General features: G+C 34.2%; 1 protein-coding gene across 3 annotated transcripts in view; it reads right to left on the bottom strand.

Annotated features, from left to right (window-relative positions):
- Positions 1-10,018: 10,018 nt before the first annotated feature.
- The window catches only part of LOC109083105 (mitotic spindle assembly checkpoint protein MAD1-like), a 68,417-nt gene continuing 58,696 nt past the window's right edge, over positions 10,019-19,739 (bottom strand). For 2 of the 3 annotated variants that reach the window (XM_042733836.1, XM_042733908.1), the window contains exon 18: positions 10,019-10,309. In XM_042733836.1, coding sequence (XP_042589770.1) covers positions 10,148-10,309 — 162 coding nt within the window. In that variant the 3' untranslated portion in view covers positions 10,019-10,147. Of the gene's footprint in view, positions 10,310-18,227; positions 18,661-19,739 lie in introns of those variants that run through there. The other variant, XM_042734105.1, reaches the window with a different exon arrangement.

Genomic DNA, 19,739 nt, shown 5'->3' with positions numbered 1-19,739 from the left:
CTAGATGCACACACACTAACACACAAACAAGTGGCAGCTAGAGTGACAGTCAGGCTAATTAGCTAGGTTTTAATTTGCAAGAGGTTGATCGGTGTCATGATCTCACGCCAAATTGTGGAATGCATGTGTGCAAGTAAAAAGGAAACGAGAGACCTGGAATAAAAACCAATCCACGCTGACTTTAAGATGGTTTTTATTATACATTTTGCATACAGTACATACACTTTTATACAAAGCACCTCACTTTGCATTCAAGGTACTTCAGTTCTTGCATTCCCTGGAAACCAAGCCCATGACCTCTAAGTCGCCAGCAGCTGTTTGAGCAACAGGAAGCATACATTTGTACCAGCAAAGCTTATTATCATACTGCTCCTTCATTTTCAAACTTACAATGGCACTATACTAGGCTAGAAAGAAAAATGTATAGTAAAAAAAAAGTCTGAACATACTGTTACAATAAATACTAAGGCTAGGGAATACTAGCCAACTTAAAGCAAGTGTGACATTACAGTAAATGGGCCATGCACTCCATGTAATTGATGTGTGACCGATTCTGTACATAAATAGATGGTCTGATTACCTCATTATTATCCCTCTTTGGTGAGCTAGGCAGGAATATAGGGATGGTCATGGCTCTAATGCTCCTCAAGGTCAGTATAATGTGAATGAAATATTGCAGGCCACATCAGAAGGCACACAGTGGGGAAATAATCCACTGTAGCCATTTTTATTCAGTCAGAAACCTCAAACGGGTGCATTACTCAACAATGCAATCCTCAGCAACAGGATTATATGAGGATCATGGATATTTCCATAAAGTGAATGGTGGAAGGTTTAAGTAAACACTTCATGCTTAATATCTCACAATGGCTTGTAAACAGCACCTTAGAGACAACTCACCAGCATTGCTCGAGCCATAACGTATCTACTTGCAACTCAAAAAGAGACGCTGTACTCACCGGTTCAACTCCTGCCTATGTCAGGGCCACACTGGTGTCACTGGTGCATCTGGAACACATGCTGCACTTCTGGGAAACTTAGGGTTAAGGGTTCGTTAAAATCCAACAATTAAATCAAACAAAGTATGAACAATGATAACAAATTATATAAGAGATAATATATAGTCAGCTGGTCATTATAGAAAAACAAATCACAGCGTGAAGGCACTTGTTACGAAATATTGCCTATTGAGTTGAATTTAAATTGTTGTATAGTTTTGCCTATATATTATATTAAATATTTAAGATAAGAAAAAAGCAATCCATACCAATGTACAGAAAACTAGGCCAAGCAACATAACAAATGCATAATTTAGTTTTTTTGTTGTTGTTGTTGTTGTTGGTGAATGTGCGAGACTTCGGATTCAATAGCCACTATACATGGAATCTTGTTTCCAACCAAAGGATAAAAAAATAAACGTAAATAAAAGAACTTTGAGATATACATTGTATACATTGTAAACTCAGAATTGCAAGATATAAAGTCAGAATTGTGAGATAAAGTAGTCTCAACTACTTTTTTTAAGATTTGAGAAATGTAAACTTTGAATTTTTAGAAAAAAAAGTCAAGAATGCGAGATGTAAATTTAGAATTCTGAGATGTAATTCTTATTAAGATAATTTGTATTACCAGTTTGCAATACACAGCATCATAACACAATGTTTTTGTACAGGTAAAATAACTGGAAGCAGATGAAACAGGATGCCTCACACATTCAAGTTACAAAAAGCTGCGCCTGATCTTACGTTAAAAATAAGGGGTTAAAACGAGAGATCGAAACCGCAGAGTGATATGAGAGACATGAACGTAGCAGCGGTTTGTTATATAGCAATATATATATATTGTAGAGACTGACCAAAATTAAGTATTTCAGCCGTATAATAAATACAGGCTACATTTTATGTATGTACTTATTGGGTTGAGCAACATGAGCCTTTAATGATACACTAGAGCTTATCGTTTTTCAATAGAGGGCTACTCTAGGGTATACACAATACACGCATGTCTTAAAGTGTCCCATCTGTTGCCATGGTAGCTTATATGCTAATTTTTTTATATAATTATCCAAAAATGGAATATTCATAAAACTTTTATTTTAAAGCCCCAAATGTCAATTATTACAAGACATTTTGAAAACTGTGATACATCAAAGTGGCTTCTGGTCTCTCAACGCATTTCAAAATCGGTAAGTGACCCAGAATCACTATGGCAACAGCAGCCCTGATCTGTCCCCAAAAGAGAACATACAGTACAGTTCTGCGTACTAAAGGACAGTCACCAATCATTCTTAACGCCCTCCTTTGCTCTCTCTCTCTCTCTTTCTCTCTCACACTCTCACACACACACACACTTATAAAAACATCGCTCAAAAAAAAAAAGAAAAAAAAAGAAATAAGAAATACAAACCAATATCAGCCAGTGACCTACATACATAGTCAGCTTAAAGAGTACTACTATGATAAAATATACTTTTTTTGAAATGCTGTCATGCATTTTAGTGTTCACTGTGTGATATTGCAATATATATATATATATATATATATATATATATATATATATATATATATATATATATATATATATATATATATATATATATATATATATTATTTCTTTCTTTGTAAAATTGCTTTTTGTGTCCACTCTAAGAAAACAAAATGCAATATTCTTCCAGGTCAGATTATTATTTTCAGGTCCACAGCATGTGGAGCTACTAAAACAAGACATTTTTTTATTATTATTATTGTATTTTGATGTAGATTTTACATATTACATAAGTATTAAAATGCATATTTTTATAATAAGAGCCCTGCATACAGTATGATTGACTACTGGCTAAAGGCACTATTACAGAACACCAGAAGTGAAAGTGAATGTCACTGTTTTGGAATTTATGTAAATACAGAAACGGTTGATCTCTGGCTGTATTATTCATCTTAAATGTACTGTAACAGAAAAAAGGTTAGCTTTGACTTTCAGTGTCTGCAGCTGAAGCATCATCCATTAACACTGTTTATATCAGGTCGTAATACAGACCCTTCAACACCATCTGAGCTCACTTCTTGGCCAACACACAGTATGAGATTGACACTATCAGGATTGAGTTCATTTATAGCCAAGACAGAGAGCTGAAGATGGCAACTCACCAGAACTTCGTGTTCTGAAATTTTGTGAAAGGCACAATGACTGGACACAAGCAGATTTTGAGGAAACCAATGATAGGTGTATGCTTAGCACCTGCATATTGATGGACTGTAGCTCAAACTAAAGCTAATGTGATTAAATCTCTGCAAAATTAGCATAAACCCAGTTTAGTTTTGAGGATTTATTGTTTAAGCTTATAATAAACATTTATTATGTACTTGTTAACTGTTATATAACTGTTTCTGCAGTACATTTTTCAGACAAGCACAACATTTAAGGAATAAATTGAAGCGAACACAATATGTCAATGTTCTCTTAATGTAAATCTCTAGGGAACAGACAATGAGTTATATAAGCAACACTTAAAAATTTGAAAATACTTCAAACTGATCTCTATTAATTTTTTATTAATTTCATTAATAAAGAAAAAAAAAATGCTTAAGGCTTGAATAATTCTGCTCCCTAATGCTAGAATATGGAAACCACTTTTACGGTACCTTCTGATCACACTGCAAAAAGAAGTGATGTTCTTCTGCAGGTTTTTTTTTTTTTTGGTCTTGTTTTCCAGTGCAAATGTGTAAACATTCTTAAAACAACATTTACTTGACAAAATTGTCTTGTTTTCAGTACAGCTGAGCAAGGTGAGGTGAGTTTATGCTTAAAACAAGAACAAATATCTGCTAATCGAGTCAGAAAAATGCACAATTACAAAAGGGAAAACAAAGTTTTCATAGCCCACTGACAGATATTTGTTCTTGTGCCTTAATGTATGTTTAGATTTTTCGTTGGAAAAAATACTGAGTGCATGCAATACCATGATTTAATGAATTTAAGACTTTGTACTATGATTTGAGAGGTTTTTGCATTTCATCCAAATCTTTGTAAGAATACCTCCACTAATCGCTGCAAAAGTCTATTATTTCATTATTTTAATCCGCATCAACTGCCTAAAACTGATTCCTTTAAGCTTGCCAAGCTATTCCTGGCATAAAATTCTCACACAGAGACAGTTGGTCCGTTAATAAATGACAGGAGACCTGAGGGAAAAGAGAAATGAACAGTGAGCGCAGAGAGAAAAAAAAAAGAGTTAAAGAATGAGCTAGAATAATGGAGTGTGTAATGGCTCATTTTCACAAGTAGTATTTATTCGCTCTCTGGATTCATCTTTGAAAGTAACATTTGTGTGGACAAACTCAACCGTATTATCGTCATAAAAATCCCCAACTTACGTTTGAGATATGTAGTGACCAAAAACAAACATAAATAAATACATCAAAAATAAACTTCTTGATGGTCGGCACCCTATGTCCGTCTGTCTATCTATTCTGTATATTAACACACGTTCATACATTTCTTTTTTCTTAATTATATATATATACACATTACCAGTCAAAAGTTTCAAATACTTAAGATATTTTAAAATGTTTTTAAAAATAATAAACAAGTTTGTGTGTTTGTTAACCGTTATATAAAAACAAGTATTACAGGGTTTTTTATGAAGGTAAATTCAAGACATTAAGAGATTAACAAATCTGAGGAAAACATAATGTTTTTAAAGAATTCTTTCATGCTCAACAAGACTGCATTTACAGTGGGGCTCAAAAGTTTGGGCACCCCTTGCAGAATCTGTGAAAATGTGAATAATTTTCAAAAAATAAGATAGAACATACTAAATGCATGTTATTTTTTATTTAGTACTGTCCTGAGTAAGATATTGAAAATAAAAGATGTTTACATTTAGTCCACAAGACAAAAAAATTGCTGAAATTATTAAAATAACCCCATTCAAAAGTTTGGGAACCCTTGGTTCTTAATACTGTGTGTGGTTACCTGGATGACCCACGACTGTCTTTCTGTTTTGTGATGGTTGTGCATGAGTCCCTTGTTTGTTCTGAACAGTTAAACTGAGAACTGTTCTTCAGAAAAATCTTAAAGGTCCTGCAGATTCTTCAGTTTTCCAGCATCTTTGCATATTTGAACCCTTTCCAGCAGTGACTGTATGATTTTGAGATACATTTTTTCACATTGAGGACAATTGAGGCACTCAAACACAACTATTAAAAAAGGTTCAAACATTGCTGATGCTCCAGAAGAAAACAAGATGCATTAAGAGCTGGGGGGTGAAAACTTTTGAACACGATGAAGATGGCCAAATTTTTCTTATTTTGTTGAAATATATATATTTTTTCCATTTACTTCTGCCCTTCGTAAGCAACAGAAGATACTGTTTCCCGGAACACAAATTAAGTACAATTTACCTTGATCTTCAAAGTCCAAAAGTTTTCACCCCCCAGCTCTTAATGCATCTTGTTTTCTTCTGGAGCATCAGCAATGTTTGAACCTTTTTTAATAGTTGTGTTTGAGTGCCTCAATTGTCCTCAGTGTGAAAAGATGTATCTCAAAATCATACAGTCACTGCTGGAAAGGGTTCAAATATGCAAAGATGCTGGAAAACTGAAGAATCTGCAGGACCTTTTAGATTTTTTCTGAAGAACAGTTCTCAGTTTAACTGTTCAGAACAAACAAGGGACTCATGCACAACCATCACAAAACAGAAATACAGTCATGGATCATCCAGGTAACCACACACAGTATTAAGAACCAAGGGTTCCCAAACTTTTGAATGGGGTTATTTTAATAATTTCAGCATTTTTTTTTGTCTTGTGGACTAAATGTAAACATCTTTCATGTTCAATATCTTACTCAGGACAGTACTAAATAAAAAATAACATGCATTTAGTATGTTCTATCTTATTTTTTGAAAATTATTCACATTTTCACAGATTCTGCAAGGGGTGCCCAAACTTTTGAGCCCCACTGTATTTGATCAAAAATGGTAATATTGAGAAATATTACAATTTAAAAGAACTGTTTTCTATTTGAATATATATATATATATATATATATATTTATATATATGTATACACGCACACACACACATTTATATATATGAATAATATATATGATCAAAAATGGTATTATTGTGAAATATTATAATTTAAAAGAACCGTTTTCTATTTGAATATATAAATGTAATTTGATACAAAGCTGAATTTTCAGCATCATTATTCAATCTTCAGTCAGTCCCACATGATCCTTCAGAAATCATTCTAATATGCTGATTTGCTGCTTAAGAAACATCTCTTATTATCAATATTTAAAACAGTTGTGCTTAATATTTATATATGTTAATACTTTTTTAACAGTCAGTGGAAAATATGGATTGGCTGTTAAACGACAAAATATCCAAAAAGAAGGGGCTAACTGAATCATGAACAATTTATATTTGACAAAAAAAAAAAAAAAAAAAAAAACAAGAAAAAAAAAACAGATGTTTCATGAGAAACACATTTATTCAAAGTTTCAGCTGTCTTAAAAGACATATGATAACATTACGATGATGTAAAGATTCCTTTAGAAACCTCTAACGTCATTTCATTGGATATAATCTGAGTGTGATTCGGTACAGTCAGACAATAAAGCCCCGCAGCAGAGAAAGTGAAGGAAATGGTAAACAGATCAAAAGGAATGACAGGAAAGCAGAAAAATGAAGGATGAAAAAAAATCCTTCTGGGGCTCTGTAATCTTTTTAGGGTCCCTCTAACACCGCTTCAAACCCTCCTCTGGAACATGGTGAACTGCCACGATTGGCTAGCCGAGCTTATGAGAGCTAACATGATTGTGGCCTACTGATATCTAACGTTACTTTGTGTGTATGTTGGGAGAGATAGAGACTGAAAAAAGAGGTTGAGTGTGCAGGATTTATGGCTGCTAATATAATCACAAGTACTGTTATCAAGTTGTAGGACATTTTCTGTAAGCCTAAGAGGAATCAAATACAGCAAACGCCTTTACCCACTATTATCTAGAAAGATAAGTGAGATCCAAAAGCAAACAGGCAGACTTTCTAGTCGCAGCACTAATCTTTATTTACCAAAAGCCTATTCTTACTCTTTGAGTTGCACTAGTTAAAAATACCCAAATGCAGCAAGCCTGTTCAGATCATGTTCAAATCCACTTATCACACACAGAGTTTGAGTGACAGGGGTTGTGTCTATTGAGAGAACCCATCTCTGTCTGCTTCAGTGCTTGTCTCTGTGGCAATGCAAGAGGGAGCGACCCAGCATGGCACTCTCTCTAGTTTCAAATGCCATGGCAAACTAAGAACAGATAAGGCACACAATAGAAAGATATCGCTAGTCTCATCGTTGCAACCACCAAACATCTATGAAGAAACACACGGATGCTTTGACAGATGGACAATTTTCTCAGCATGGGAGAACACATGTTGGGGAAAGGTTTGTGACCTCCTTTTTGGTCTGAAAAGATAATTAGCATAAATTGACATACATGGCAGTACAATTTAAGGCTTGGAACACTTTATGCTGCATGTTTTTGTATGCAAAACTGGACTTCATTTTCATGTTTTTGTATAAAAACAGTGGCACCTTTTGGCATCTACATACAAAACAATTGCTGAAAATACAGTGACCCTAATTAATAAGTAATTAAAAACACTATATAAACATATATATAAACACATACATACACTCTTTATATGTTTAAAAAAACTTTTAACTATTTAGCATAATGTGTTTATAATATTGATATTGCCTTTTTTTAAAAAAAAAAAAAAAAACTTTAAACTTGCATTTTATAGATTTCCTTTCCTTTAGTATTTTAATCTGTTATTACATTACATAAATCATGAAACGTTTTCTTTAAAAAATACAATTACATATAATTTTTATTTATTGCAATGGCATTCAATGGCATAGCACTTCTTAAAATCTTAATACATTAAGCCATCAGTGTTTATGGTTTAAAGAAAACGCTTAATGAGAGAATTTGTGCTGTGCTCATATTCTGCAGTTCTATAGATGACATGCGGGACCCTGCACATTATGTATGGGGGTAGAATTGTTGCATTATTCCAAATAAATATATTATGATCCACAAATAAATGTAAAGACATAAAATTAAACACTGAAAAAATAAATAGAATGAGATCCACAAATAAATCTGAGTTTCACAAACATTAAATAAATTCACAAATAAATGAGATTTGCAAATAAAAAACATATTCACAAATATATTTTTATGTCACAAACACAACTTTGCTTGCCATTCATTTGTGAATCACAAAATTTGCATCAATTTTGAAAGATTGAATTAAATAAATAAATAAAGATTGCAAATGAAGTCACTTGCGGAAGCACAGGTGTCTGAGAGTGCAAGTGCACGTCTGCAGCCAGACCCTATTCAAAGCTTCTCAAATATTCATTATTTATTCATTTACAGCTCCTCATTAGCATATATAGGCTTTTCCACCCCAAAGCTATGAATTATATAACCACAGTTCATGAAAAACAAAAACGTTCATAAATAACCAATGAGAGGCCGGCTTATTTGACTCGAGATGATAAATGATAAAATTAATAAAATATAAAAATGTGTGATGAGAGGGGAAATAGGTATCATTGAAGGAGAGAGGGTTCAGAGATTAAACTGCCAAAGATGCTTGACCAATTGAATTGTTAAACAAATTATATTAAATAAAGAACCAAAAAGGTAGGAGAGAGTGTGAAAACAGGCTAAAAGTGACAGGAAGAGAGCAATGCCAGCTTAAGAGAGTGTGCATGAGTCTGTGCATAGTAGCGGTTTTTCTGAATTGATTTTGCCAGCCAAAGACTGAGTTTGCATATAATAGGAACAGCTAACAGCAGGGACATTGCATCCGCAATGTATTCTCTGGCAGAGATACTGGTAAAGCCCACTGCGCACTACCTGAAACCATGGAAGCAGGATGAGGGTAACATTTTTTGCTAATTGCTTTGGCACAGAGGCATTTTCCATCGCTAGTGCGACAGATTTGAGACAAGATTCATCTAAAAGCAGTCTCAGTCATCAGTTTAAACTTAATGTGTGTAGGATAGAAAACTGTGACATTTTATGTGGCATTCAAATAAAGATGATAGAGAGAGAGAGAAAAAAAAAAGTAATAATTGCTGCCAGCTAAAATGGCCAGGAAATTTAAATACTCCCACATCCACTAGGATTTGGTGCCAAATTCTACAAAGCAAACGTTTAAAAGACATAAAACCTGCATCCGAGCTTCCAGGCAACTATTGGGTTTTCAGTGGGGATATTAGTTTATCCTTAATTCAGCGGGGAGTTGATAACAATAATCACTAGCTTATTTGAGTTGCTTGAAGTAAAACACAATACAAGCAGCATCCAACTGTGCATATGAATCATTATTCACTTGAACACAAAGAATGCTTTGAAATCCGCTAGATCCCAATACAAATAATAGACTGAAAAGTTTAATACGTCTTTATTTTTTTCTCAATACAGGCAAATAAACTGCAATGAAAGATGATGCTTGTAAAAAGAGGACTGCACATCTTCTAGTTCCTCTTGTACACATTTACCTGTTTCACAGTGTGGATTTATAGCATTAAAGGAAAAATACACAATCACTATACTACTGAAATGTTGGCATATAGTTTGTCACGCTATGATGACATTCAACTATTCAATGCTTGATCTGTAAAAAATGCAAATGAAAAATTATCAGCTTGTACGCCCAGGAGTTCTGTAGATGTCAGTGTCTTGCTGTGTGTGTGTGTGTTTGAGAGAGAGAGAGAGAGAGAGAGAGAGAGAGGAGGAGAAGAGAGAGAGAGAGAGAGAGAGAGAAAAAAGAGGATATTGGAGAGAGACGAGAGAGAAGAGAAGAGGGGAGAGAGTGAGCGAGGAGAGAGAGAGAGAGAGAGGAGAGGAGAGAGAGAGGAGAGAGAGAGAGAGAGAGAGAGAGAGAGAGAGAGAGAGAGAGAGAGAGAGAGAAGAGAGAGAGAGAGAGGAGAGAGAGAGAGAGAGAGAGAGAGAGAGAGATAGAGAGAGAAGAGAGAGAGAGAGGAGAGAGAGAGAGAGAGAGAGAGAGAGAGAGAGAGAGAAAGAGAGTGTTCCCTGAACACCGTGTGGTCGAGCAATGATGGGTAAATCAGGTAACAGTCTGGCGGCTGAACAGCTCGATGGTGACCGCGCTGAGGAACACTGGGATGCTCTTCTGATGGAAGAGATGCAGATCTACCAGTCCAGTTAGAGTGCGGGAAAAATCTGTTTCCAACAGCTGCATGCTGCCGCTGCCCACTGGACCAGTAGACTGGAGAGAGAGAGAGAGAGAGAGACAGGGGAGAGAGGTGTCTGTTTAAACATTTGTAACATAACTACAGACTACAAACAAATCAAAGTAGCAAATGCCAGACAAACAACTTCAACTGCAATGGTAAAGTAATGAACAAAAGTTAAACTAACAAAAAGTTAGGATTAAGTCACAAGCAAAACATCACAAACAGTCAAACAAACAAACTACTACTTGTGACAAATTAACAGTTACTGCCTAACTAGCTAACAGCCACTAACTACAGTATCTCACACACATTAGCTTGCACACACAATAAAATCTGACCCTCTCTGTGAAATCCCGGCTAAAGTTACAATGGCGTCAAAGAGCGTCAAAGTTGTGATAGCCATAAAAATGATGAAAATTTGTTTTGAAAAAATGATGTGTTTATTGCTGTAAATAATAGATATCAATGGATTTGAGAGTTCTCTAATTTTAATTTATAACATGATAAATGCTGAAATTAATGAGTTTGTTGACTACGTTTTAATATTTTGTATGATTTTTTTAATATTAGATCAGCGCTCACTCACTGCTCTTGCATGAAAAATTTTAGTAGCTCTAACAATATTCAGTTTATTTGTAATGAATACATACAGTGAAGACTATGCAGTGATTATTTTTACATTTGATTGTTCAATTTCAAATGTTCTTAAATTTTTTGTGTAGTGCCGGATTTATTACAAATGTTGTACAATAGCTCAAAGACATGAATTAGATGATCTACTTCGATTTTATATATTAATGACATTTTCTACTTTTATTTCATTTTACTAATAACCTTATATGAATCATTTAAGTGAACTGACTTGGTAATTGTTGCTACAATCAAGCTCTTATGGTTCCCCCCCATACGTTTCAATGTTTTTGTGCTTTTGAACATGCACAACATAATAAATAGACCTGTTTTACAAAACATTAAGAATTTTCCCATAAATGTGTCATATATATCACTGAAAATGGGAAAACCTCAGCTTTAATGTGGTATATGGCACATAGTCAGGATAATTATGGTTCAAAAGTGTTGCAGTTTTAAATATAAGCTTTTCTTTACATTGGAATTTTCTGAGTCCGAAATTAAAAAAAGTTTGACATGGCCTAACTCAGTCAATATTACAGATATCAATGTGATATGTTAACAATGTTTAACAATTTTAAACACAAAAAAAAGATATATAAATGATAATATGAAGCCAAATGACAATAAAATGTTCCATTTCCGTGTGTACACACATCCCTCAAAAACATCAAAGAAATAAAGCCACGAGTCTGTGATTAACAAACACAAACCCAAAACGAGGGCATCAATGCACAATGGTGCTCCCCATGTCAAATCTTTAAGTCCGACCTCCATAAGGAGAAGTTAGCATCAAATCTATTTTACATTAAGAGGGCTTGAGAAAAGAGGGCTCTTGTAAAGATGTATTCTTTTTTTGCTGTGATTTATGAAGCACCATAATAGTATTCCTGCCTCATAACACCAAAGCACCCCCTCGACACCAGACCTTCTAATACCTGTCCCAGCAAACCGAGCGCATATGAAAATGCCTCTCCTTTGTCTCCAACTTGGTTTTGTTTTCTATTTTCCCAGATCACATTTTAATAAAAGGTCAGCCGGTATCTTTTTTTGAGAGGGAGTTATTCAGATTGTGACCTTATCAATGCATTTTTGTATTGCCACCACCACAAAAGGGTGTTATGAACAATACTTGACCTTTTGGCTAACAACAAGTTTGTGTTGATTTTAAAACCTTCCCTTAAGTCCACACGAGAGAAGAGAGAAAGACTATTATAAAATGAGAAGAAAAACGATTAACTGTGGGTATAGTGAGGCCAACAGACAATAGCGGAATTAGTATCATTTCTCTTCTTTCTCCTTCATCTTTGCATTCTCAACGGATGCCCAGTTATTTTGTCATTCCCAGCACTGTCGAGCAAGGATCCATCAAACTCCTCACATAACTTCATGTAATGGCATCTCCTGCTGAGCTTTCTTTCTAGAGGATCGACTCCATCCATCTCGTTTCCTCACTTCTAAGAGTTTGTCAAATGCAGCATTTGGACTGAAGGGGTGTGAAGTGAATAATTACAACACTTTGCATTTGACAAAAACATCTTTCTCTCTCTGAATATAAAAAAAAATAATTATAAAAAACATTATAGAAAAGAGAGAGAGAGAAAAAAAAAGACAGACAGGAAAAAAAAAAGAAAATTTGCTTGCCTAGACTTTACTCAAGATGCATTTCAGTACACGGAGTGACATCTGTAATGACTCAGCCTTTAGGAGCTTCCAGGGACTTACAATGTAACAGCCTATATATCTCCTGACAACTCCAGAGAGGATCAACACACGCCACGAACCGCCACCAGCACAAATACCAAAAAACACATAGCCAAGAAAGTAACAATGGCTGGTCTCAAGAGGAGATTTTACAATATACATTCTGTCTGAAGTCATCAATCTCCACACACACAGAGAAGCAGTTTTCTGCACCAATCTTACTACAGCAGAACGAAAAACATCTTACAGGATATTACCATTAAAACATTTGGCATCAGTAATATGTACTGTCAAAAGTGAGAGTAATGACATTCATAAATATTACAAAAGATTTCTTTTTCAAATAAATGCTGTTCTTCTGAACTTTCTTTTCATTAGAGAACCCTGAGTGTTTTCCACAAAAATATTAAGCACCACAACTGTTTTTCACTCTGACGATAAGAAATGTTTTTGAGCACCAAATCAGCATATTAGAATGATTTCTGAAGGATCATGTGACACTGAAGACTATGAGTCGTTTGTTGGTGCAAGAACATCCCGCCGAGCTTAAAGAGAGGAAACGGGAAGCTGTCATTGCATCAAGTGTGAGGCGGAGGTGTGTGAAGAGCAGTAATTGGTTGTTAAATTAGCTTTATCTACTGATTAGGCAGATGTATAATTAGCCAACTGCTCCTTGCTAACGGCACATCGTACTTTACCACATTCTTGACATGAGATACAACACATGCACTGCAGATAAAAAGCTACATTAGCTACTAAACTGCACACTAAATTTGACATATTTAGACTAGAAAACAAACATTTTAGAAGTACAAAATGGGCACAAAAAGTATTATGACATTATATGATGTCACAATGTATGTCACTGTATGAAATAATTTCAAAATATCAAACCAAGAAAGTTTTGATATAATACTTGTATTATGACCTGTATAATTTCATAAGTACTTGTGAACTGAGTTTTACAAATACATTTTTTTTACCCAGAAAAAGATACAACCTAGCTGCTGTTTTGATGAACATGAGGCAGTTTGTTAGAAAAACAACAGATGTGTTTAGAGGGGAAAAGCTCCATTTATGATGTCATTGACAACAGATGCAGTAGATCTAATGACTTTCTAAAAAATTCTGAAAATGTGACTTGCAATTGTTTCCCCGTTTCTCAGATGCAGCTTTGACAGTGAAGTTATTTGTCTTCATGAAGATATGCAGACTACTGATTTAAACTAATTAGGCTAAAAAATTAATAAATTTATTCATACTTGCAGACCCAAAGTCAAACTAAACTTTAATGAAACAAATATGTAATCTTTAAATGTATGGAAAATGCATGTTTAACAATTACTGCAAACAAAACTGGTGCCAAAAACCACTAGATTCTAGGGATGTAACGATTAACAGTGAGCCGGTTGAAAACCAATTCAATTACGTGATGATTCAAATCGGTTGAGATGCTAAACAAATCGCGATTTAATTAGGGGTAGGAGATTATATAAGTGTATGTCTGAGGGGAATTTACTGTCTTTAGAAAAGTTTAGATGTTATTTTTTCTTTTCATCTTGCCTCTGTATAATGCATATTAAAGTTCATAAGTGCAGCACTGCTTTGTTTACAGCGGAAACCAAGGAAACGCTTTAAGCGCCACCTGCTGGCAGAGAGTGAATCTGCATCTTGTTCAGCTGGTCTGCCATTTCTGTTTCATGCAGATTTTTTTTTATGTATAGTTTCACAAAACTGAAGTCAAACCATTCTGTTTTTGCTTCAAATTTCGAAATTATACAATCTAATTTAGATTAAAAACTGTTCATGTTGCATGTATGCAGCATCTTTGTTTGGATCATGATTAAATGCAGTGGTTGCCTCTCATTTTAAATGGAAAGCGCACAGACAAAGCCTTATTTTGTTTATATGAAGAGATTTCTTTTATTTGTGTTATTTAAATATTTGTTTTAAAATTTCAATTTAGCATAAATGGCTGCCCACTGCTCCGGGTGTGTGTTCACGCAGAGCACAAATTCTGAGTATGGGTTACCATACTTGGCTGTATGTCACGTCACTTTCACTTTTCACTTTCAAATGAGGACAATAGAAGCAATCAAAACCAACAAAAGAGCAATAATATGCACGTGCTACATTAGTATATTATAGTCTTATATTTCAATTTCACAAAGAAACCTGCAGCATTTTGTCCAAGCAATAATAAAAGGACACATTTAATTAATAATTTGTCAATCTCATTTTGTAAAAAAAAAAAAAAAAAAAAGTTGAGTAAATCATTACATACCTATTCGATTCATTTATGTACATTTAGCTTATTTTATTTATTTATTTATTATTATTATAATTATTATTTTAAAAAGTATTTAGGCATCTCCCAAAATTTGGTTACAGGAAATGAAAACCATAAAACTCATAAATTTAAACATCTAAATAGAATTTACACATAAAAGAAAAAAAAATCATGTTAATATTATATAAAATGTATGCAACTATTTTTCCTTGCACTTATGCCATGAATTTGATATGTTGAAAGAAAAAAGAAAAAAGAAAAAAAAAACTGAATAAAAGGTCGATTTGCAATCTAGTTAGTGCAACATTTCTGCTGTATCTACAGCAAGTGCTTTATGATCTCCTAACTGAGCGAGTGTCAGACGAGGGACTGCAGAGAGGACCACCTCTCCAACTGGAGGAGAGAAGACGCAATTGAATAATCAGAAATATGCAAATGAAAAACAAAAAGGGTTCCATTTAAATGCAGATTTTGACATTTTGCATCAGAAAAAAAAAAAGAAAAGAAAAAGGACAACAACATGAGTGGCAGAGTAAATATCAAGACCATTATCAAGGTTTACATAGACTATCCAGAACGCAGGACATTAGTATGTGCAATAAGGCTCATAGGCTCTGCATTTAGTCAAGTTAACTAAGGGTGCTCCAATCAGAATTTTTGGAGCCAATCACTGATCACAGGAAGCAGTATCTGCCGATACGATCAACGAAACTGATCTTTTTAAAACCTTCATCTTATCATGAAGAATTATTTATAGTGATGCTCCAATCAGGATTTTTACAGATATTCATCAATTTTATTTTTGATTTTTAATTTGAGGGGTGGCATTTTAAGAGTGCATTCACACTTGTAGTTCGGTTTTCTTGGTTCATTTGGTCTGGATTCATAGGCATCAAAGTACATATTCACCGACTGGCCTGCTCAGCGCCGCTTTAAGTCGAACACACCTAATTCCATCTGATGAACTGCGCGCTCATTGTTGCGTGTACTTATGATTTTATTTTCACCACTCGCAAACTCACGATGAGTTCATAAAAAGCACTTTACCTCCTCGTTGCTGCATGTTTGCCCTCTGCCTATTTTGTTTCGTATACACCGCTCATTCTGTGTAGTCAAATCATGTGGCATTAGAAGTATTTGGTCTTTGTTGCATTCATATTCATTCGAACCACACCAGAGTTCGTTTGGAAGCAGACCGAGACCCATCTTTTTAGAGGTCTTGGTCTGCTTGTTTGGTGTGCACCAGGGTTCGGATGGCAGCGTTCACACTGAACTGCACTAACAATGGGGCAATTGCTGCCAGAGCTGGGTAGATTACTTACAAAGTGTAGTTCGTTACTGATTCTAAATTACATGACAAAAATTGTAATTGTTTTAATTATTATTAATTAGTTAATTGTTAAAATACTTATTTTAAAATCTCAGGGGTACTTCAAGTAAATGTGGAAGAGGTTCAGATGACAAAAAAGTTTGGGAATGCCTGCATTACATGTAAATAAGAAATAACATAAATTTGTGCTTTTTAATGTGTTTGAAAGACAAAACCCTCCCAAAGACAGTAATACAAAAGATGAAAGAGAAATAAGGGAGAATCTATAAATTATGAATAATTTATTGCTATTATGTGAATAATATGAAATCATGTTATCAATAAAAAGTAGTCTGATTACAAGTATTTTAAAATGTAATTTAATGCAATTACAAATACTTTATTTTTGGAATCTGATTAGGTAATCCAGATTACATGTAATCAGTTACTACCCAGGTCTGATTGCTGCACAATAGCTTACACAGAGCGCAAGCCTGATTTGGTGAGCTGTATGTGAGGCGGCCTTATGCGTGTGTGCTGTGAGTGTGCATGAACGTACCGTCTCTAGGAAAGCGAACATGTGATGAATGGTTTAAACACTGGACAAACAATGCAATTTAGAAACTTAAGTGACGATGTGACACTGCCTTGATTGTGCAAGTAACAAATAACTTAAACAAAGCAACTCACTCATATTAAAAACCAAATATAGAGATCAGTCGCTCTTTATGTAAAATAACACAAAAAGAAAAAATATCAAAATTCACTCACGCTGTTTGTGAAATTACATCTCACAGAAAGTTTTCAAATTACTTTGTAAGTTATTTAATAAAGAAATCTGAATTGTACCTCAGTGCTTTAGCATTATAATTATTTTATAATTATTTTAAATTAAATTTAAATATTACATATAATATCTACATATTGGTCTATTTATGTTTTCTGCTATATGCTTAATAGAGCAAACAGAATTGAGAGTTACAGTACAGCAACCACAAGACTTCAACCCGCCATCTGTTAGAAACAACACAAGAACAACCTAAAAACACAGAAATGAACATCTGTGGATTAGACTGCAAGAGGGAAAAAGCACATAATGGTTTCCTCATCAGTTAATCTAAACTTTCTTAAACTTAATTCATACTTTCTAATGTAACAAGAATGCAAAATAGCTATCATGTATCTGATCCTACACTATCTATCCTACAAACATGAATGATAAAAATAGTGCAGCATTAATACCGCAAAGTGGATTTTCACCTGACAGATGATAAAACATGCAAAAAATGGCCTAGGTTAAAACTGAAAGAGACCCAAGCCATTTACATGTGCCAGAATTATTTAGACTTTAGGGCCGGGCGATATGATGGTATTATTGTAAAGCAACAATATCTCGCAAGTATCACAATGTCGATTTCAACAGTCAGTTTATTGACAATTATCAACAATATCTAGGAAGTTGCCAAAAATATTTCACAAAGCCACATCGTTACCATACATGTCTTTATGCATGCAAGAGCATGAATGAAATTTTTTTCTATAGCATTTATAGGGCTGGTAACTGAAAAGTGATTACAATTCTGGAAATCGATACGTATGTAAAGGTAAACAAATAATTTGTAATTTTTGTGTGACTGGCTTCCAGTGTCATTCGCATCCAGCTAGTTTTGGCTGTACAAAACAGCTGGTTTTCTATATTGATATTGCAAATTGGTGTGTCTTAACTTATTATTTTCATGTATTATCTTAATTACGAACACACTGGTTTGTAGTGCAAACAGTTTTACCATTTACCACACGTTGTTATTTCCCAATAGCGGCTTATGAACCAGAATTCTCGCCCATAGGCTTACTTCTGCGTTGAAGAATAAGGTGGATGGATAGTGTGCGAATATAATAGTTCTCAGAACACCTAAGAAACTGCATAGCAACACCCTGGAAACCATCTTCAACCTCCCAGTGCTACCATTTTCTTGATTTTCTTTTTCATCTTCTATAAAACTCTCAGACCTTCTCTTGAGTGTTTGAAAATACTTTTTTTATTTGCATCTCTCAGTTACTACAGTTGTAAAACATTCTCTTGCCAGAGTGTTTTTGTATCCTCAGTCTAAACAAATTAAAATGTATCAGTACAAAACGCTTGCTGTCCTTACAAAACCTCTTTCCCCATGATACTCCACCACACACAAACAACTTCTGCTGTCGTGACAGGCTAACACAACGGATGACATATGCTTTATTAATGGAGAGAGAACTAGAAGGAATAAAAGTGAGTGTCGGTCTGGGAAAGAATGTCACATGGAATAGCACTCAAACTCTGTCAGGAAACTCTCTCCAGTCGACAGCTGTGTTGGATGATGTCTGCTAGTTTAGGCATTCGATCTTCAATAGACTCAGCAGTCTCTAGGGATCAAATCAAACCTCCATCTACTCCGTACATTTCATGTTCTCTGCAGAATACAAGAGAGAGCTCAGGCGTGAACACACATGCACACGCTGTATGTTTGGCTAGAATCTATAAAATGTTCCGCATGGATTAATCTTGACCAAATGTACTGAGATATTACATACAGTCGAATCATATCAAATCACTGTTAAAGCCTAAAAATCACACTTGCATAGAATTTTTCTGCATCAAGAAAAAGAAGAACATGAAAATTAGAAGGTTAGCTGGTCAAATTTACTTTAAAATCCCATGGAATCATCTGACATATCTGACAGGAAACGGCACTATTCAGTGTTTCCACAACTTTTGACCAAAGAATTTCCATTAGGACTTTTGTACCATGAAGAGAGATTTTACAGTTGATAATTACTAAAAGGATAAATGCTCACTTTACCATTTCCATTTAACATAAAATGTCCATGAATAAATAATTATACAGTATATACACACATAAAGTGCTTAAATTTATTAGAACACCACCACCCAGTGTAAGATTTTAGCCACAGCTGCCCTAAACTAACAGTATTGGTGATTACCAAAATCATTCAATAACTTTTTTTTTATGTTTCTTAATTGTTATTGTGTTTTAGTATGTGTAAGCTTTTTAGTAGTGTCACAGCAGTGTTTCTAATGCTAAAACATAATTATTGTTATCTTTGAATTTTCAAATGTACTAGGAAGGTAGAAAAAAAAAATAGTAAAAAAATATATATTTTTTTATTCAGATGCCAAATTACAGTCAATAACAACAGAGACTGTGGAAAAGTACATAAAACAATGCCAGGAAGAATGCAAGCTGTTACTGGATTAATTATTACAGAAACATAAAAAATTATTTTGGTTATCACCAATCCTGTTAGTTTAAGGCAGCTGTGGCAGAAACCTTACATTGGGTGGTGGTGGTCTAATAAATTTGTTAAGCACTGTATATATGTATACATTCTCTCTCTCTATAATACATACATATATAAATAAATAAATAAATAAATAAATAAATAAATAGATTAAAGAAATGTTCCAGAGTTATTTTTAACCAGGCTTGGAAATTGTCTGATTCTAGAGAGGTTCTAGAAAGCATTTGAT

This window comes from Cyprinus carpio, chromosome A1 (genome assembly GCF_018340385.1).
Source record: "Cyprinus carpio isolate SPL01 chromosome A1, ASM1834038v1, whole genome shotgun sequence".
Taxonomy (NCBI): domain Eukaryota; kingdom Metazoa; phylum Chordata; class Actinopteri; order Cypriniformes; family Cyprinidae; genus Cyprinus; species Cyprinus carpio.
This window is presented reverse-complemented; position numbering and strand designations above follow the sequence as displayed.